General features: G+C 57.8%; 1 protein-coding gene across 1 annotated transcript; it reads left to right on the top strand.

The window, feature by feature from the left end:
• Positions 1-4,832: 4,832 nt before the first annotated feature.
• On the top strand, positions 4,833-17,772 carry LOC116941721 (EMILIN-1-like). Its single transcript, XM_032953069.2, has 6 exons — positions 4,833-5,047; positions 10,576-10,710; positions 12,306-12,484; positions 13,966-15,453; positions 15,904-16,041; positions 16,438-17,772. The coding sequence occupies exons 1-6, from the start codon at positions 4,833-4,835 to the stop codon at positions 16,794-16,796; spliced, it is 2,514 nt and encodes an 837-aa protein (XP_032808960.2). The 3' UTR covers positions 16,797-17,772.
• The last annotated feature ends 588 nt before the right edge of the window (positions 17,773-18,360 follow it).

Genomic DNA, 18,360 nt, shown 5'->3' with positions numbered 1-18,360 from the left:
CTCACTCAATCACCAGCTCACCACTCACATGCTCACTCACTCAATCACCAGCTCACCACTCACATGCTCACTCACTCGCTCACTCACTCAATCACCAGCTCACCACTCACATGCTCACTCGCTCACTCACTCAACCACCACTCACATGCTCACTCATTCACTCGCTCACTCAATCACCACTCGCATGCTCACTCACTCGCTCACTCACTCAATCACCAGCTCACCACTCACATGCTCACTCACTCGTTCACTCATTCAATCACCAGCTTAGCACTCACATGCTCACTCACTCGCTCACTCATTCAATCACCAGCTCACCACTCACATGCTCACTCACTCGCTCACTCACTCAACCACCAGCTCACCACTCACATGCTCACTCACTCACTCGCTCACTCAATCACCACTCGCATGCTCACTCACTCGCTCACTCACTCAATCACCAGATCACCACTCACATGCTCACTCACTCGTTCACTCATTCAATCACCAGCTTAGCACTCACATGCTCACTCACTCGCTCACTCACTCAATCACCAGCTCACCACTCACATGCTCACTTACTCGCGCACTCAATCACCAACTCACCACTCACATGCTCACTCACTCGCTCACTCACTCACCAGCTCACCACTCACATGCTCACTCACCCGCGACGTCATCACGTGCTCACCACTCACATGCTCACACACCCGCGACGTCATCACGTGCTCATATGAATCAGCATGAATCCGTGTCGCGGGTATTAAAAGTAAACCGACGAGCGCGTGGATGCGGGAGGGGAAAGTTTCCGAGAAAGCGCTCCCCACCCCCTGCAGAGAGGGAACCCCGTCCCTGTCATAGAGCGCGAGTGTGCATGTGTGCGCGTGTGTGTGGCATGTGTGTGCGTGTGAGTGCGTGTGTGTGCGTGTGTGTGAGTGCGTGTGTGTGCATGTGTGTGCGTGTGTGAGCGTGTGCATGTGTGTGCGTGTGACTGCGTGTGTGTGTGAGTGCGTGTGTGTGTGAGTGCGTGTGAGTGCGTGTGTGTATGTGTGTGCGTGTGTGTGTGAGTGTGTGCGTGTGAGTGCGTGTGTGTGCATGTGTGTGCGTGTGAGTGTGTGTGTGTGAGTGCGTGTGTGTGCATGTGTGTGCGTGTGTGCGTGTGAATGTGTGTGTGAATGTGTGTGAGTGTGTGCGTGAGTGTGTACGTGTGTGTGCGCGTGTGAGTGTGCGTGAGTGTGTATGTCCCGGGCCTCCCCTAGGTCGACTCAGCCTCAAATGAGTACCTGGTGCGGTGTGTAAATATCGCCACTAGGGAGACAATGGCGGTCGGGCGTGGTGCTGGCCATGTGTCCCCACGTGTGTCGTGCCGACCTTCATAGGTGCTCGCTAACAGCAATTGCCCCAACAGTCTGTTAGGACTATATGGGAGATCTTTGTGTTTGTGTGTGTGGGGAAGTGCGGTGGGATTAATGCGAGTCCCATGGCCCCCCTTCCCCCCCTGCTGCCCCCCACCCCCACCAAGGGCCACAGAGCCGGGATCAAACCAGGGCAAGGCGCGCCAGAGAAAGGCCGCTTTGAGTGAACTCAACAAAGAGCGCGGAGCAACGAATAAGAAGCCTCGAGCGCGCGTGTGTATGTGCCTGTCTGTGTGTGTATGTGCCTGTCTGTGTGTGTGTGCGCGCAGGTCTCTGTGTGTGCAGATATGTGTGTGCAGGTCTCTGTGTCTGTGTGGAGATATGTGTGTGTGCAGATATGTGTGTGTGTGTGTGCCGGTTTGTGTGTGTGCCGGTTTGTGTGTGTGCCGGTCTGTGTGTGTGCCGGTCTGTGTGTGTGTGCAGGTCTCTGTGTGTGTGCAGGTCTCTGTGTGTGTGCCGGTTTGTGTGTGTGCCGGTCTGTGTGTGTGCCGGTCTGTGTGTGTGCCGGTCTGTGTGTGCGTGCAGATATGTGTGTGTGTGCAGGTGTGTGTGCAGGTGTGTGTGTCTCTGTGTATGTGCCTGTCTGTGTATGTGCAGATATGTGTGTGTGTGCCTGTCTGTGTGTGTGCCGGTCTGTGTGTGTGCAGGTCTCTGTGTGTGTGCAGGTCTGTGTGTGTGCAGGTCTGTGTGTGTGTGCAGGTCTGTGTGTGTGCAGGTCTGTGTGTGTGTGCAGGTCTGTGTGTGTGTGCAGGTCTCTGTGTGTGTGCAGGTCTCTGTGTGTGTGCAGGTCTCTGTGTGTGTGCAGGTCTGTGTGTGTGCCGGTCTGTGTGTGTGCAGGTCTGTGTGTGTGCAGGTCTCTGTGTGTGTGCAGGTCTCTGTGTGTGTGCAGGTCTCTGTGTGTGTGCAGGTCTCTGTGTGTGTGCAGGTCTCTGTGTGTGTGCAGGTCTGTGTGTGTGCAGGTCTCTGTGTGTGTGCAGGTCTCTGTGTGTGTGCAGGTCTGTGTGTGTGCAGGTCTGTGTGTGCAGGTCTCTGTGTGTGCCTGTCTGTGTGTGTGCAGGTCTGTGTGTGTGTGCAGGTCTCTGTGTGTGTGCAGGTCTCTGTGTGTGTGCAGGTCTCTGTGTGTGTGCAGGTCTGTGTGTGTGTGCAGGTCTGTGCATGTGCGTGTGTGTGTCTGCGCAAGCCACATTGGGCTGCGTGCGAGGCGCCCCGCGCAAGGCGCTGCCATCTACAGAAGAAGCCGCACAAACAAGTCGTGAATCTCGCGACCTCGAGTCGGGAGCTATCCCGACAGCCAGACAGGAGCCGCGGACTCGGGGCGACGGTAAACGCCGCCGTACATGGGAGGGAGGGGAGCGAGGGGGTGAGCGAGGGGAGGGAGGGGGGTGAGCCAGGGGAGGGAGGGGAGCGAGGGAGGTGGCTCCCACGGGAGCGAGTGCAGTGTGTCTACGTGGGGAGCGATGGCGCAGTGCGCTGGAGTTCCGTTCACACAAGAATGATTATCTGAGATGAGGCAGCTCGCACCCAGTGGCGATGTATAAACATCGCCAATGGGAGGCGGCCGGTCGTGGTGTTTGCCAACAGCCACAGCAGTCTGTTTAAGGCTCTACGGGGGATAATTGCCCGGTTCATCCCTTCATCGCCTCGGCACGGCGCGTTCGCGCTGTCCTTGGCTGTGATGTTGCTGTCGTCGAGGGAGGGGTTTCCAAGAATGCCGGAGCGTGCCGCGCTGAGCTTCATGAACGCTCGAGCGCGCACGGCCAATGCGAGCGAGAGAGCGGAGTCCGCGTGGAGAGGACGCGGAATTCGGAGGGGGGGGGGGGTTGGAGTGATGTGGGTCAGGGGGGGGGATAGAGAGGTAATGCGAGTGAGCAGTCATCTCACTCGACCGGACCGATACCACGAGGCGAGTTGAGACGTGACGAGGGCTCGGGCTTGGCGCAGTCACTCCTTGCTAACCCTCCATCGACCACTCACTCAACCACTCACTCAACCACCCACTCAACCACTCACTCAACCACCCACTCAACCACCCACTCAACCACCCACTCAACCACCCACTCAACCACTCACTCAACCACCCACTCAACCACCCACTCAACCACCCACTCAACCACTCACTCAACCACCCACTCAACCACTCACTCAACCACTCACTCAACCACCCACTCAACCACTCACTCAACCACCCACTCAACCACCCACTCAACCACCCACTCAACCACTCACTCAACCACCCACTCAACCACCCACTCAACCACCCACTCAACCACTCATTCACCCGACCACTCAATCGCCCGCTTATTCACTCATTAATTACCAACCACCATTCCCACCTCTTACTAACTCACTCGTCCAATCTCCTAACCACTCACTGACCCACCCGACCACTCATTCACTAAGCTACCTAAAGGCTCACCCACTCATCCAACTATCCATTGGACTACTACCTAATAATACACTCACCCAACCACCCAGTCATATACACAACCATTCACACAAACGTTCACTCGCGCCCAATCATTTACTCATCGACCCATCATCCCAACCACTCGCTCACCCAATCAACAAAACACTCAATGACTCCCCCACCAACCCAACCTGCCACTCATTGAACCATCATCCCAATCACTCACTGAGCCTGTCACCTACTCAACTACTCATTCATCGACTCAACCACTCACTCATCGACCCATCATCGCAACCGCTCACCCACCCAAGCACCCCCTCCATCCCTATCCCCTCCGCACTCGTGAAAGTGTCACCTCGTCCCCGCCCCCAAATCATTCAACAAAAACTCCCCTCCCCCCAACCTCCTGGCCTCCATCCATCCTCCTCCTCCCTTTTGCCCCCCCCTCCCAGCTCTTTCTCTGAACTCACAGTGGGAGTTTGCAGGCATCACGGGGGAGGAAGGAGACAGACGGACGGACGCGGTAGCGGCTACGTCAGCCGCGGGGGCCTCTCTACCTGCAGAGGGAGAGCACGGGCGAGGGCGATTCCGCTGGGTGCTGCGTGCCCGCGATGGTTGTGGGGGCGGCGACTTCGGGGTGGAGGCGCGCGACAAATACCGTGGCCAGCGGCGCCCGCTCGCGTCCATCGTCGAAGGAGCTCTCGGCCAAATCGATGCTCTTATTAGGCAGGCCTCGTTAACGTTATTTTGTTGTTGTACATTTCTTATATATACAGGTGCAAGGTGGATTGAAAGCGACTGAATTTGGAAGTCGGCGACACAAGGACTGAAACTCCACTACTTATTGCCGGGCAAGACTGTTGGGGCGAGTGCTATTAGCGAGCACCTATTAAGGCAAGACAAAGGTCGACAAAGACACGCAGACTGCCGTTCCCTCGGTTGGAGACACTCGGAGAAGATCCAACTCGCTCCAAAACATCGTGTCCACCGCATGAAGGACGTGGAGCTGCCTCTACTCTCTCGTGGCAATGATGTCCGTAGCTGCCGCGTCCCCCGTCCTCCTCCTCGTCTCGTCCCTGTACCTCTCGGGGGGGTGCCTTGGGCTCTTTCAGGCCGAGCCGGGGCCGGCGGTGGCGGCCCCCGTGCCGCGCCACCACAGGGCCTCGTACAGCCTCTATGGAGGCGCGCATGGGCACGGAGCGGGCAGCAGCAGCAACAGCGGGAGCGGCAGGGTTAGAGGCAGGTGAGTGAGTGGCGATGCTGGTTTGGGGGCTAAAGAGGTGGTGAGTCGCGATGCGTGGTGGCTGCGCTCTGCCAACTCAAGACGAGCCGTGCTTCGAATCCCTCTCCCGGAGCGGCAGTTGAAGCAATGGAAGTTTTGTGTTGTTGTTGTTGTTGCGTGTAATGGCCATAACCGACTCTATCCAGAATCAGAATATGTATTCATGCTGGAGGAATCCGATGAGCTATGAAGCTATTTTTCACAAATGTCTAGCGTATAGTCCACGGGCACAGCACAGCGATAGTCGAGCAGCAGGTCGCGTGCGGTGCGGCAAAGTGTGGGTTCACGCCAACCGGTAAAACAATTACCGGATCGTGTGCAGGTGCTGGGTGGATTGTTCCATCGCAAAGTCGTGAGACGTGGCGAGATGCGATCTCCTTCGCCTGGTCGTGGGTTCGATCCTGACCGCTATATATTTGAGTTTTCGTGTTCTCTCCCCGTAGTCGCGTAGATTTCTTTTCGAGTCCTCCACATTTCGAGTCAACATTACGCTTTTAGAGTATTTGGCGGATGCTCTGAATTTTCACGTAATACGGCCACTTGGCTGAGCTATCATTTGTGGCCAGGTCGCGTCTACAGCACAGTTGGCCTAACCTGGTAAATACATGAATAAGAATAGCAGTGATCATGGCTGATGAGAAGGTTGAGCTGTCATCTCGAGACAGATTCTGAGTGTCCGGCAGTACCAGCGAGGCCCCGTCAGATCCTCACAGTTACAAAGACAAAGATTCCCCGTGTAGCCTACAAACGCTGTTGGGGCAAGTGAAACGTGTCCATAACCCCTTCAGATGGAACATCTCGCTTGCAACGGTGTCCAGGGGTGTCCAGGGAGGCGTACCGAGTAACCACGTCCTCACCACGTGCACGCACGCGCGTTTAGAGCGAAAACAGTTTCCTGGTGATGCTACTGTTGCGCTGGCCCCGGTGCACGGGCACAAGCAACAACAAAAACATCTCTACACTCGTCAGTAACAACAGCAACAACAGCAGTCTTTTGGCCTTAAATATATGTAAAATGCGACGTTTCGGGCAATGGTCCATCATCAGTTATGCGCTATGGATAAGGGTCATTGCCCGAAACGTCGCCTATTTTATATTTTCTCCTTTTCAGGCCACAGTGCTATGAATGTGTAGAGATGTTTATATTTAAGTGTTCAACGTAGAATTACGATGTCAACTCGTACCACTGCAACCGCCGTCCACACGCGGCACCCAATCATCGCTCTCGTGGAGAGGGAGAGAGAGGGAGAGGGAGGGAGAGAGGGAGAGAGAGGGAGAGAGGGTGGGACGACTCGGAGGCGCCAGGAGGAGGAAGCACGGACGAGGAGCGGGAAGGCAGCAGCAGCGCAGTGACGAGCCGCCGATACCAACAATTTCCCCCCAAGCTCTGCGGTCCTCTATGTACATAATGTTCATGCGGTTTCAGCCAATTAATGAGTACTGTATTTATACCTGTGGGAGGAATTCAGAGCGCCCAGAGAAAATACACGCCTTGCGCGAAGGGGCGACACTATCACATACAGAAGGGGCAGATTATATTATTAATCCGCGCTTTGCTGTACCGCCACCTCCTGGCGAGTCAGGATATACCAATACCCGCCGCCATTCGCCACGACGTGACGGTGACGTCACCACGGCGCCTGTGCCAGGGCAGGTGCACTTTGAGGTCACGGTAGGTGTCGAATACTCGCTGAGAGGAGCTCTCAGGACAGACCCAGGTGCCATGGGTGGGCTGACTGAGATGACTGGTAGATGCACCACCTGTGTCCCCTACTGTGCCAATTTGCTATATTTTAGACACCCGGCGCTCCGCTCGTTGTTGTGAGCGTCGCTACTTTGCCCTCCGTTGTAACTGGAGGGCGACTACCTCCAACTGGCCAGTCGCGTCTTTCACGAGCCTCCTCCACAGAGGCTGATCTTGACACCGCTGGTACCAGTCGTCGGCTAGTCCACTCAGCTCCACATCCTCCTGTACCACATCAGTCCATCTCTTCTCCAGCCCATGGCGTGCCGATCTTCTTTGGGTCTTTCGGTAAAGTCACGTAGATAGGTTCAAAGAAAATAACAAAAAAGCATAGAGTCGTGCCTGTTTAGCCTACTCTATGCGGCCAAACAGAAGCTGCTTGGTCATGGGCATGCGGGCTACATGACCCAGCCAACGCAGCCATGCCTGCCGGAGGAGCTCACTGATGGGAATGTGTCCAGATCTTTCAAGGATTAGTGAGCTCCTCACACAACCCAGCCTGGTTAAACCCAGGATTCATCGTAAGCAGGCCAGTCTGAATGTTTCTAACGGGGGCAGATGTTCCATTAGAGGGTGCACGTTTCACAAGCACAGAGAAGGAAGGGCATGCCTGTGGCCGAGAAGACCCAAAGTTTCGTGCGGAGCGACAGTCGAGGTAGCTACCACGCAGCATTACGCAGCCGATGAAATAATCATGCAGCCTGACTGATTCAGAGTGAGACCACTGCTGCCAAATCGGAGCTGGTCATAAACACACTGCCCAGGTATGGGAAACTCTCCTCTCTCTCCACAACTGCTCCATCACCAATGGGTAGCTGAGGGGGTGGAATGTTTGGTGGCACAACATACCCAGGCAGGTGCTTAGTTTTGGTGGGGCTGATGCTAGACCCCACCTCTTAGTGGCACACTCCATGTTCAGCAGCAGCGCCTCCAATTCCTCCTACGAGTGAGTAGTAATCACCAGATCATAAACATACGTAACATGGTTGACCAATAGGGAGCCATCCGTCGACCGCCCCCGGGCATCGATCAGCCTTCCATTGTATCTGTACCAGATGAAAATTCCTCTGGTACAGCCATGGAAAGCTTCTCGAACTACGTTGTCAAAGATGATGTTTAATAATATGGGAGCCAGAGGATATCCGTGTCGCACCCAAAGGTAAACAGGAATGGCTCCGACTCCTGGCCACGTAGCTTTACCGGGGCCTGCCCACCATCATGATGACCCTTAATGATTGTGAGCCGAGTCAGGGACTCCAAAAGCACGAAGAACTGCCCACGACCCTGGCCTGTTGATGGTATCATAGGTCTTGACCAGGTCAATAAAGCAGAGATGAGGTCTTGTTGGGATTCCTTACACCTCTGCTATAGCAGACGGACAGAGAATATGGCATCCGTGCAGGACCACCCTGGTCTGAAACCACATTGGGGCTCTGAAAGCCTCTCCTCAGTGTGCCTGGCAAAGTAATGTTGTGTAATCCTTGCCAGGACCAATCCCGGCACATTGAGAAGAGAGATGCCCCTATAGTTGTTACAATATGTGCAGTCCCTCCTCTTTAATAGGGGGACCACCAGGGCATCCTTCGAATCCTGCGGAACCTGTCCTATGGTCCAGACAGTTGTGATGATGTTATGTAGGGCAGTCTGCACACAGATGCCGCCCTCTCTCAGCATTTCACTTGGGAGATTGTCTCTGCCCGGTAATTTTCCCTGGTTTCAGACTTCGGATCGCCCCTCGCATTTCCCCCACAGATGGCACCTCAGCCAACTATTCAGAAGGGGTGGCTACTTCTGCCAATATTCGAGACACTGCAGCCATAGCAGGGTCGTCCCCACCTTGCCCCACGATGTTGTCTAGGCTGAGGGAATTCCCCTCCCCCAAGACCTCACAAAAATGTTCAGCAAACCAGCAGACCTGCTCCTGGGGGTGAGAGATCGGCTTACCGTTCTTTCCCTTAAGGATGGTGATAGGTTAGGCGCTGAAAGTAACTTTTGTGATGGAAATAAATAGTGGTTTGTGATTGCGGGCTACTGACGCAGATTCCATCTCCTAAGCAACCCGCGCTCTCCACTCATCCTTGCAGCCCCGCACGGCTCTCATAATCTTTGAGCGAAGGCTGCGGTAAACCTCCTCATTCTCCGAAGTTGGATGTTGTAGGCGACGAGAGTGGGCCTGTCGTTGTCTCTCAACCAGCCAGAACACGTCCTCCTTCAGCCAGGGTCTCTGGGGAGGTCTGGACCGCATACCCAATGTAGTCCTTGAAGCTGCATGAGCCACAGTCCTGAACCTCACCCATTTGCCCTCAGCATCAGAAGGAAGGGGGACGATGCCAACCCCAGCTGCAAGCGATGTTGAAATTCCTGCTTGCAACTATCCTCAGCTAGCTGAGACCAGGGCACTGTGGGTTTGAATGGGGTCCTAGATGGACACCCACCACCGCAGTGGAATAATGGCAGGCGCATCTTACAGATGACAAGTCGATGGCCAGTGGGCAGATCAGCTCCACGGTAGGTCCTGATGTCAAGGACATGGGCCCGCATGCGCTGGTCCGTAATTATATAGTCCAGCAGATGTTCGTGGTTGGACCCAGCGTGGAACCATGATGTTTTGTGGATGTGCCAATGCCGGAACAACGTGTTCGTAATTACAAGCCCATGGGTTGGGCTTGGATGGCATCTCCTCGAAGCCCACTCACGAGTAGGAAGGGAGTTGCACAGTCATCTGTGTCGTGATCCACCAACCCTCGCTGCTGCCTTCAAAGTGCTGGGTTACACGCCACGTGCAGCGTTGCCATGACCACAACCACCCGACAAAGATCGCCGTTGGGATATAAACCACGGACTACATCGCCAGACAGCCTGCATAACAGGGGGAGAACATCCGAATTCTACACAGACAGGGCGCCCGAGTTGGGAATCGAACCCATGTGCTCTTTTTTGTGAGGCTCGAATGTTACCACTGCGCAACCTAAGAGCGTTGTTCAGGGCGTGTTCTTGATCTCTCTACGCGCACGGTCGCCCGTCACGAGAGATGAAAAACAGCGTTTTGTTGAGACGGAGAAGTGCGCAGATTCCTGCCGGCACTTTTTATTAGGCTCTGCTTAGAACACACGTACACACACACAGGCGCACACGTACACCTACACATACGTACACACACAGGCACACACGTACACCCACACATACGCACACACACACATACGTACGTGTTATTGTTCTTTCATAAGTATTGGAGGAAACGGTGGTGCAAACGTTGAGTGCGCAATGCCACGAACGATATCCGACCCATTTTTGGTCACCCCCGTTCACTAACCCACAGGGGCCAGCGTAGTGAGGAATGGTTAACAACTCTCATGGCCAATACAGCATGGGCAGATCATCATCCAGCAGCAGTGGCATGACGCCAACAACACGTACCAACCAGAACCATGGACTCTTCGATAACCAATGTCTCTCTCCCTGTCCTTCCACATCTCCAATCTCTCTCCTCTCCGCACCCCGTGCTCCTTTCCACCACCACCACCATCACTCCCACTATCCCCACCACCACAATCCCCGCTATCACCACCACCATCACCACCACCATTTCCATCACTAAAACCATCCTCACCACCACCATCCCCACCATCACCACCACCATACCCACCATCACCATCATCTCCACCGCCATCCCGACCACCACCATCACCCCACCACCATCCCCACCGTACCCACTACAATCCCCACCACCACTGCCACCACGCAGGAACTGGTGCGCGCGGCACGTGACGCGGAACGTCTCGTGCGCCGTGCTTAACGGCTCGCACTCGCACGTCCGGGCCGAGCCTCAGCGCTGTCGCTGGGGTCAGGACAACTGTCCAGGCGGCCGCACCACCTACCTGTGAGTCGAGCCGCAGCGCCACGCACCACGACGGTTGCCACCTGTCCCGGCGGGGTCGACCCGGGCAGTCTGGGAAATGACATCCAGTGGCGGTCCGGGGGTGGGTTGTCAACCTGTGCGTGTTGTGTTGTTCGTGGGGAGCGGTGGCGCAGCGGTTAGCGAGTTGCGCTGTGAACCCGGCGAACCGATTTCCATTCCCGTTTACGGCCGCCAACACCAGTGACGATTATCTGAACCGGTACTGGGCCTTCCCTAGGTCGACTCGGCCTCAAATGAGTACCTGCTCCGGTGTCTAAACATCGATACTGGGGATACAAAGGCGGTACACCCCCTCGCATGCCGTCTTCATAGGTGCTCGCTCACAGCACTTTTCCCAAAAGTCAGTTAAGGCTATACGGGGGACTTTTGTCTCGTGTTGTTATTGTCGCGTTGTGTACTGCAGAGTTTTGTGTCGAGCTCGGACCCACGTCTAACAGCGAGTCTTCGCCTATTGACACCTGGCAGGTCACCAGCGTTGGTTCAAGCGAGCCTGACTGCTGATGAGACACTGCATGTGGAATCGAGTGTTTGCTCGCGTTGAGCCAACGCTGCTGAGAGTATCGCCTCCTAGAAGGCCGAGTGGCTGATGTGTGGCAGCGCCCCTTCGTCTTCTTGTGTGGAGACAGAGAAGTAAAGGAGGCGGGAGTGTCTGCAACTTTATTTCATTTATATTTTGTTAAATCGTTTATAAATCTAATTCCATGGCAATTCTCTCACCCTGTCTCTTTCCCCAAGCTCTCATACTGATAATAATAACACCATGAACCTCGCTCAACTAAATCATACCCCTTATTCGCTCTTTTACGACTTTCCTAATCGTGATGTTTGTTGCTGGCTGTCAGGCCTTTGGGCCGTGTGTTCAGCAATTGTGTCGTTAAAAAATATACAACCTCCATAAAATATCCAGGCTTCAGTGGTTCATCTGGGGTGACGGCTCCCTCTGGCTCCCTCCCTGTCAACGCGCGTGCATTCCATGCACTCATTAGCGCGATGGGAGGGGAGAGGCAGGGGGGGGGGGGGCTAGGACCGCGGGGCCCCCACGGACCACGTGGGCGGGTAGCGCCAGCGCAGTGCCGGGACGTGGCTGTCCCGGGCTGCGGTGCAATGAATAAGCTGGGGTGGTGGTGGGGGGGGGGTGGTCCCCCTGCCCAAATCCACCCCCACGTCCCACTCCCACCCCACACCTCGTGACCCCTCTGGCCTGAGTGCCCGTGCCACCCGTAATGGTGGGCAGCGGGAGTGGGTGCGGCCCGCCCCCCCGAGTTCGATTGCCGTTCACAGTCCAGATCAGTGACCAACTATCCAACCCGGCCGGTCCCGGTGGCCTCCCCGAGTTCGCCTCTACCTTAAACGAGTATCCGGTACGTTGTGTAATCATCACCGCCGGGGACAGACAAATGCGGCCGGGCGTGATGCTGCTGACCACACCACGCCCCTAGTAGGTTCGCCACGCCGGCCGTCATAGGTTCTGCTCGCTAACGGCACTTGCCCCAACAGCATGTTAAAGGCTATCCGGTGGAGCTTTATCTCTGTGTGCGTGTGTGGGCCCGGGGCAGGTACCGCGCGTACCTCACGCCCGTGTACAAGGTGGGATACAAGAGCGTGACGGAGCTCAAGTGGAGCTGCTGTCCAGGATTCTCGGGGTCAGACTGCGAGGTCGGAGTCTCGGGCCACAGTGGCCGCCCCTCGCCCACCCCGGCCACACCGGGGCGGCCACATCGCGTCAACGGGCACGGTAACGGTGGTGGCGACATCACCACCACCATCATCATTATCTTCACGTAGGCCTCGAAGCTGTCACAAACCGCTCTGATTTTCACGAGGATCCTGCAACATTGGAGATGTTTGGTCACGAATAAATGAATACCTGCTGTGTGTAAACATCAGCATTGGAGAGATAAAGGTGGCCGGGCGTGGTCATTGGCAGAGCCAGGGTTTTCAAGTAGCGGGGGCAACCCCTCCAGCAATGAAAAATGATATGAGTTGTTAGTTAGTAAGGAGTTGTTAGTTAGTAAGGAGTTGTTAGTAAGTAAGGAGTTGTTAGTAAGTAAGGAGTTGTTAGTAAGTAAGGAGTTGTTAGTAAGTAAGGACTTGTCCCTTGCTTTTTATTCGACGCGTGTGCGGCGATGGCACAGCCATCGATCGAGGATCGGATTCAAACCGCGTTGTGTGATCGGCATCGCGCTCGCTGAAGGTGTTGATGCCTTCAGGGAAGTCGTGTACTCTGTATACGCAACTGCGCACAATTCTGAGTCACTTATAACTGCTTTGCCGTTACTTATTGCCAATTATGGACTCGGACTATTGTCCTATCAACTCATAGAGTCCCCGGCACTTAATAATATGCGACACAGTGGCAGTGGGGGTCGTAAAATGCCGATTTATTACATAACTAGCTTTACTACCCGGCTTAGCCCGGGACTTGGATTCACCACGCCCGGCCGCCTTTGTCTACCCCAGTGGCGACGTTCACACACCACACCAAGTACTCGTTTGAGGCTGAGTCGACCTAGGGGAGGCCCAGGACCGGTTCAAATAATCGTCACCGGTGGTGGCCGTGAGCGGGAATCGAAATCGGGTCGCCGGGTTCGTAGCGCAGCGCGCTAACCACTACACTACAATGCGTTACGCTTCCACATGTGTGGGTCACGTGACAGGTTTGACGTCACAGCTCACTTGCCGTGCAAAAACTATATGCATTATTGAGCTCCCCCTCACCCCCCCAAAAAAGTATATTTTTATAATTTTTGCATGGTGTACAGTCTGCAAAGTACCCACATGGCAAATTCCAAGGAAGTACGCTAAACATTTTGAACAGATACACATAATCACAACTTTGCCTTTTATATACTGTATATGGAGATAAACCCCAATGATCCGATCGAAATTAGCGATGTCGATCGGATCATTGGGGTGGCACGTGCCACCCCACCCCCCACTGGCTCCGCCAGTGGGCGTGGTGTTGGCCACCGCACCCGCTCGTGCGCCATCCTGGCATCCATAGGTGCTGCTCGCTAACAGCTCCGGTCCCAAAAGTCTGTTCGAGGCTACACGGGGGATCTGTGTCGCTGTTTTGCGGCAGATGTCAGGGAGCGCACGACAGTGTGGGGCAGATACCCTGGAAGCGCAGAGGTGACGACCGCGTCGGGCGTGCGGACGGCCCGGGGGTCGCCCTGCGACAGTCGAGGCGACTCGCGCGTGCGCTTGCCGTGCCAGGTGGCCCCCCGCGAGCCGTGCCCGCGCTGGGCGAGCGCGTGGTGCGCGTGGAGGCCGCGCTGTCCCAGCTGGGGGCGAGCGTCCTCGCGCTGCGCTCCTCGCTCGGCGATGCGGACGGGCGGCCGGCGCCGCCGCGGGACGGGGGCGTCCTGGAGGCGCTGGGCAGGGTGGACGAGGTGGAGGAGGCGTTGAGGAGGAAGAGCGACGCTCTGGACGAGCTGCGGGGCCTCGTGTTCGCTCACGGGCACCGCATCGAGGAGCTCGCCGAGGGCGGCGCCGCCCGGCGGAAGGCGGTGGATGAGGAAAAGGCGCCCGACTACGCCGCCATCGTCACGGCGGCGCTGAGGGAGCGCGGCGGCGGCGGCGGCGGTCCGGCGCCCGTGCTCACCGGCGCCGCCCACGGGGCCCACGGAGCCCACGGGGCCGTGCTCAACGGGATTGGCGAGGAAGGCGCCGGGGAGCCGTGCGGGGAGGCGTGTGCCGAGCGCCTCCTCGACCTGGAGCGGCGGCTCGAGGAGGAGCGGCTCGAGAGCCATCGCTTCCGGCTGCACGTGAACGCCACGGTGAGCGAGCTGCGCCAGGAGCTCCATTCCCTCCACGGCTCCGTGGAGGCGGCGGCGGCGGCCGTGGCGGCGGCCCGGCCCCTCGAGGAGCCCGAGGAGCCGCCGCTCGTCGCTCTGCTGCTGCGGCGGCTCGCGGACGTGGAGTCCCGGGTGGACGCGTCGCCGTGCTGCTCGCCGGGCGCCGCTGCCGGGGTGGAGGGGCGACTCGCGGCTCTGGACGCGCGGCTGTCCCACGTGGAGCGCGAGCTGACGGACGGCGGAGGGGATGGCGCCGAGCTGGAAGGAGCGTGGCGCGCGGAGGCGGAGCTCGCGGCTCGGCGCCTCGACACCCTCGAGGGCGCCGTGCGTCGCCTGGCGGAGCGCGGCGAGGCCACCGAACGTGCGGCGGACGCCGTCCGGGTCGAGGCGGAGGCGCTTCGGCGCACCGCGGCCCAGCTCAACGCGCCGCTCGCCGACGGCGCCGAGGCGGAGCGGCCCCTGGGCGACGAGGTGTCGCGTCTGGGGGACGAGGTGTCGCGTCTGGGGGACGAGGTGTCGCGGTTGGGAGAGCGCGCGTCCGCCGCCGACGGCAGGGCGGCCCGCCTCGAGGGGGAGGTGGCGCGGGTGGAGGCCGTGGCGGCCGAGGACGCGCGGCGGTGCCGGGAGTCGTGCCCGGGGGCTGCGGCGGCGCGGCCGGCGTGGGAGGCGTGTGGCGGCGAGGCCTTCTGCCTCAAGCTCGACTCCATCTCGCTGGGCCTGCGCGGCCTGCGCGACGGCCTCACGGAGCACGTGGCCGCGCTGTGGGACCGCCTGCTGGAGGTGAACGGCACCGTGGGGACTCACGGCGCCGAGCTGCGCGCTCTGCAGGGCGCCGGCGTGCGGGGGGCGGCCGCCACCGTAGCCCCCCCTCAGCAGACCGGGTCGCTGCCGATTGAGACGCTGGCTGGTAAGCGCGCCGCTCTGAGGAAATGATTGTTGCACACTCGAAATGAAGGACGTGGGCACGTGCTCCAAATCGAGGGCAAACACATTTTTTGTGGTTAATCTGTAAAATGCAACAGCACGTGTGTCACAAACAACAATCTTCAGCGAGTCGCCATTAACCACGTGACTAGTGTACACGTGCCGTTAATCAATTACCCTGCCAGCCCCCCACAGGCCCAACTCAGACAAAACATGCTAGTGTACACACGTGCATTGATGTACTGCACAGCACATAAGGACTTATTCCTAATGTGCCACATGGTGCCTGTATAATAGGCGACGTTTCGAGCAATGGTCCTACACAGAATATGCAATGGAGAAGATATCTTCTTTCCTATGCGTCTCTCTCCGTACCTGACCCACCTAAAACTCTCACCGCGTCTCCGCGTGTCCCCGCGTCTCCCCGCGCCAGGGCTGCCCGAGGGGCGGCCCCCGTACCCGCGCTGCGCCGCCTTCTCGGCCGCGCTCACGCGGCCCGCGGGCCAGCACGAGACCGTCAAGTTCGACCGCGTGCTCGTCAACGACGGCGGCCACTACGACCCCGAGAGCGGTGAGTGGGTGGGGGCGCGAGGTGGGGGCACGGCTCCCGAGACCCGACTCGCCATCCACAGTTCGCCGGTCCCATCTCCCGGCTTGGCTGTTGAACCAACGACGGTGCAAATTTCTCAAAGTCCCCCGACCTCTGTCCGCCGAGCAGGGTAGATGTCGACCGACACGGTAGCGTGTGGTGGGGTAAGGCGTGGGTACCCGCCGCACGCATACCGCCACCCACCCCGCTCGGTCCGATCTCCCGTTCCCTCCCTCGCCCCGATATGAAGCCGCTGTGACGGACTTCTCTCACTCCCCGCACGGACACCGAGCGGCTTCCGTCAACGAACACAGGGACCCCGCCGCCCTCCCCCCCACCACTCACATTCCTCTCTCCCCCATCCCCCCCTCACCGCAGGGATCTTCCAAGTGCCGTTCGACGGCCGCTACCTGGTGTCGGTAACGGTGTCCGGGGGGCCACGCGGCGTTCCCGTGGACGCGCTGCTCGCCGTGTCCGAGGAGCCGCTGCTGCGACTCCGCTCGCCCGCGCCGGTGGCGGCGGCGTCTCCGGCCGAGGAGGGGGTGGCGGGGGAGGAGGGGGGCCGAGCGGTGGAACCCTGGGCCCCCGGGGAGGCGGGGGTGGCCTCCGCCTCGCTGGTGGTGTGCCTCAAGGCGGGCCAGGCGCTGTACGTGGAGAACGCTGGCGGTGCGGTGGCGCACGGCGACGAGTCGCGATCCACCTTCAGCGCCGTGCTCCTCTACGAGGCCGACGCCTGAGACGAGCCGAGCCCTCGCCCCCAACCCTCGCCCCGAGCCGAGCCATCTCTCACAGACTCACGTTAGAACCCACAGACTCACGTAGGAACCCACAGACTCACTCAGGGACCCACAGACTCGCATCGGGACCCATAAAATATTGCTTCTCCCGTGCGCATCGTGAACTTAAGAATCGAATAATCGATGCAGTGATCCGCTCATGGACCTTACCACTGCCGTCCACCACAATGCAGGTCAATAGCTATTGAAGTTGATCTTGTGTATCTAGATGAAAACTCAAGCTACCAAGGTAGAGTCCCATTCGCGAGAGTGAGCTGGTGCATCAGTCTGCTGCCAGTCGGCGGCAATGATAACTGTTGCTGCTGCCGCTGCCGTGTGTGTGATTCTCTAACTTGGAAAATTTGGGACCGGCGCACATTGGCCTACTTCTTGCGAATGTAGTCAAGGGATCTTTAATGTCAAACGTGAGTGGAGCAGACGGCGCGTCGTAGGAGTATTATTATCAGGGGTATTATACAGAGTGGTAATAACCAGGGCGGCCGCTTGAATCGAACTGCGAATCTTGGCAAAGAAGGCGAACGAGATGGTGGTGAGCCGCTAACAACGAGCTTGCTGCATCGCGATTGATGAACAGCACTCGGCTGTTCGGGCTTTTATACCCGGGGCCCGGGGCAACTCACACCCTGCGGGGCCCAACGACGCCTTCCAACTAAGCCGGACATACATCAGACACCGTGACGTCAAAACGCGGGGGCCCACCAAAGCGCGGGGCCCGGGGCGGTCGCCCCGATTGGCCGTACCCTAGGGACGCCGCTGTTTATATCGAACGCGGTGTTGGGTGGCGGTGGAGAACGCGTCATGTGAGTGAGCCGCTGCTGTGCACGAGAGAGAGATGCTGCCCTGATGTGTTGTATTGAGATGGTATTCAAGCGTCGTAGAAAAGAATGCCACGTTGAATAAAGACATGCATTTCCTACCCGTGTCTCTCCCGAGTCGCGCCGAGCACACCGTTCGCCACGTGCCGCTGCTGCTTTGAGATCGATCTCAGTTCCAACTCTTCGTCCACGTCTACAGTAATCAGGGTAGAAATGACGTCAACTGGTACCAGCGCGCCGCTGCCGCACGGTGACCGCTCCTCGCTCTCGTAGAGAGAGAGAGGAGAGACGACTCGGAGCGCCATGAGGGGGAGGAACCACGACCGAGGAGCAGGAAAGAAACAGCAGAGGCAGCCACATAGAGGGAAGGAGCCGCGCCAAGTTCCGCTCCAAGCTCTGCGGTCCTCTGTTAAGGTGCTATCGGCCAATTAATGAGAGTTTACATGTGGGAGGAAGCTAGATCATCCATCCCATGCAGATAGCTGCTGAATTGGTGTGCGGATTGGTTGATGCTTGAGTATTATCGAGTGGCGGTGGTGGCTGTGCTGCACGTGGCTGTCTGTAATCCAGCACTTTGGAGGCAGCAGCGAGGGTTGGTGGATCACACGCAGATCTTGTGAAAACCCCCGTGAGCGTCGAGGAGCCGTGCCCTGGCTCGCCATGAGAAGGTAGTACAACAAAGTGGACTC

The sequence above is a fragment of the Petromyzon marinus genome, chromosome 12 (assembly GCF_048934315.1).
Source record: "Petromyzon marinus isolate PM22_M1 ecotype Great Lakes invasive population chromosome 12, UKy_Petmar_22M1.pri1.0, whole genome shotgun sequence".
Lineage (NCBI taxonomy): Eukaryota > Metazoa > Chordata > Hyperoartia > Petromyzontiformes > Petromyzontidae > Petromyzon > Petromyzon marinus.
Note: the sequence above shows the minus strand (reverse complement) of the source record. Positions and strands in the feature narration are given on the sequence as shown.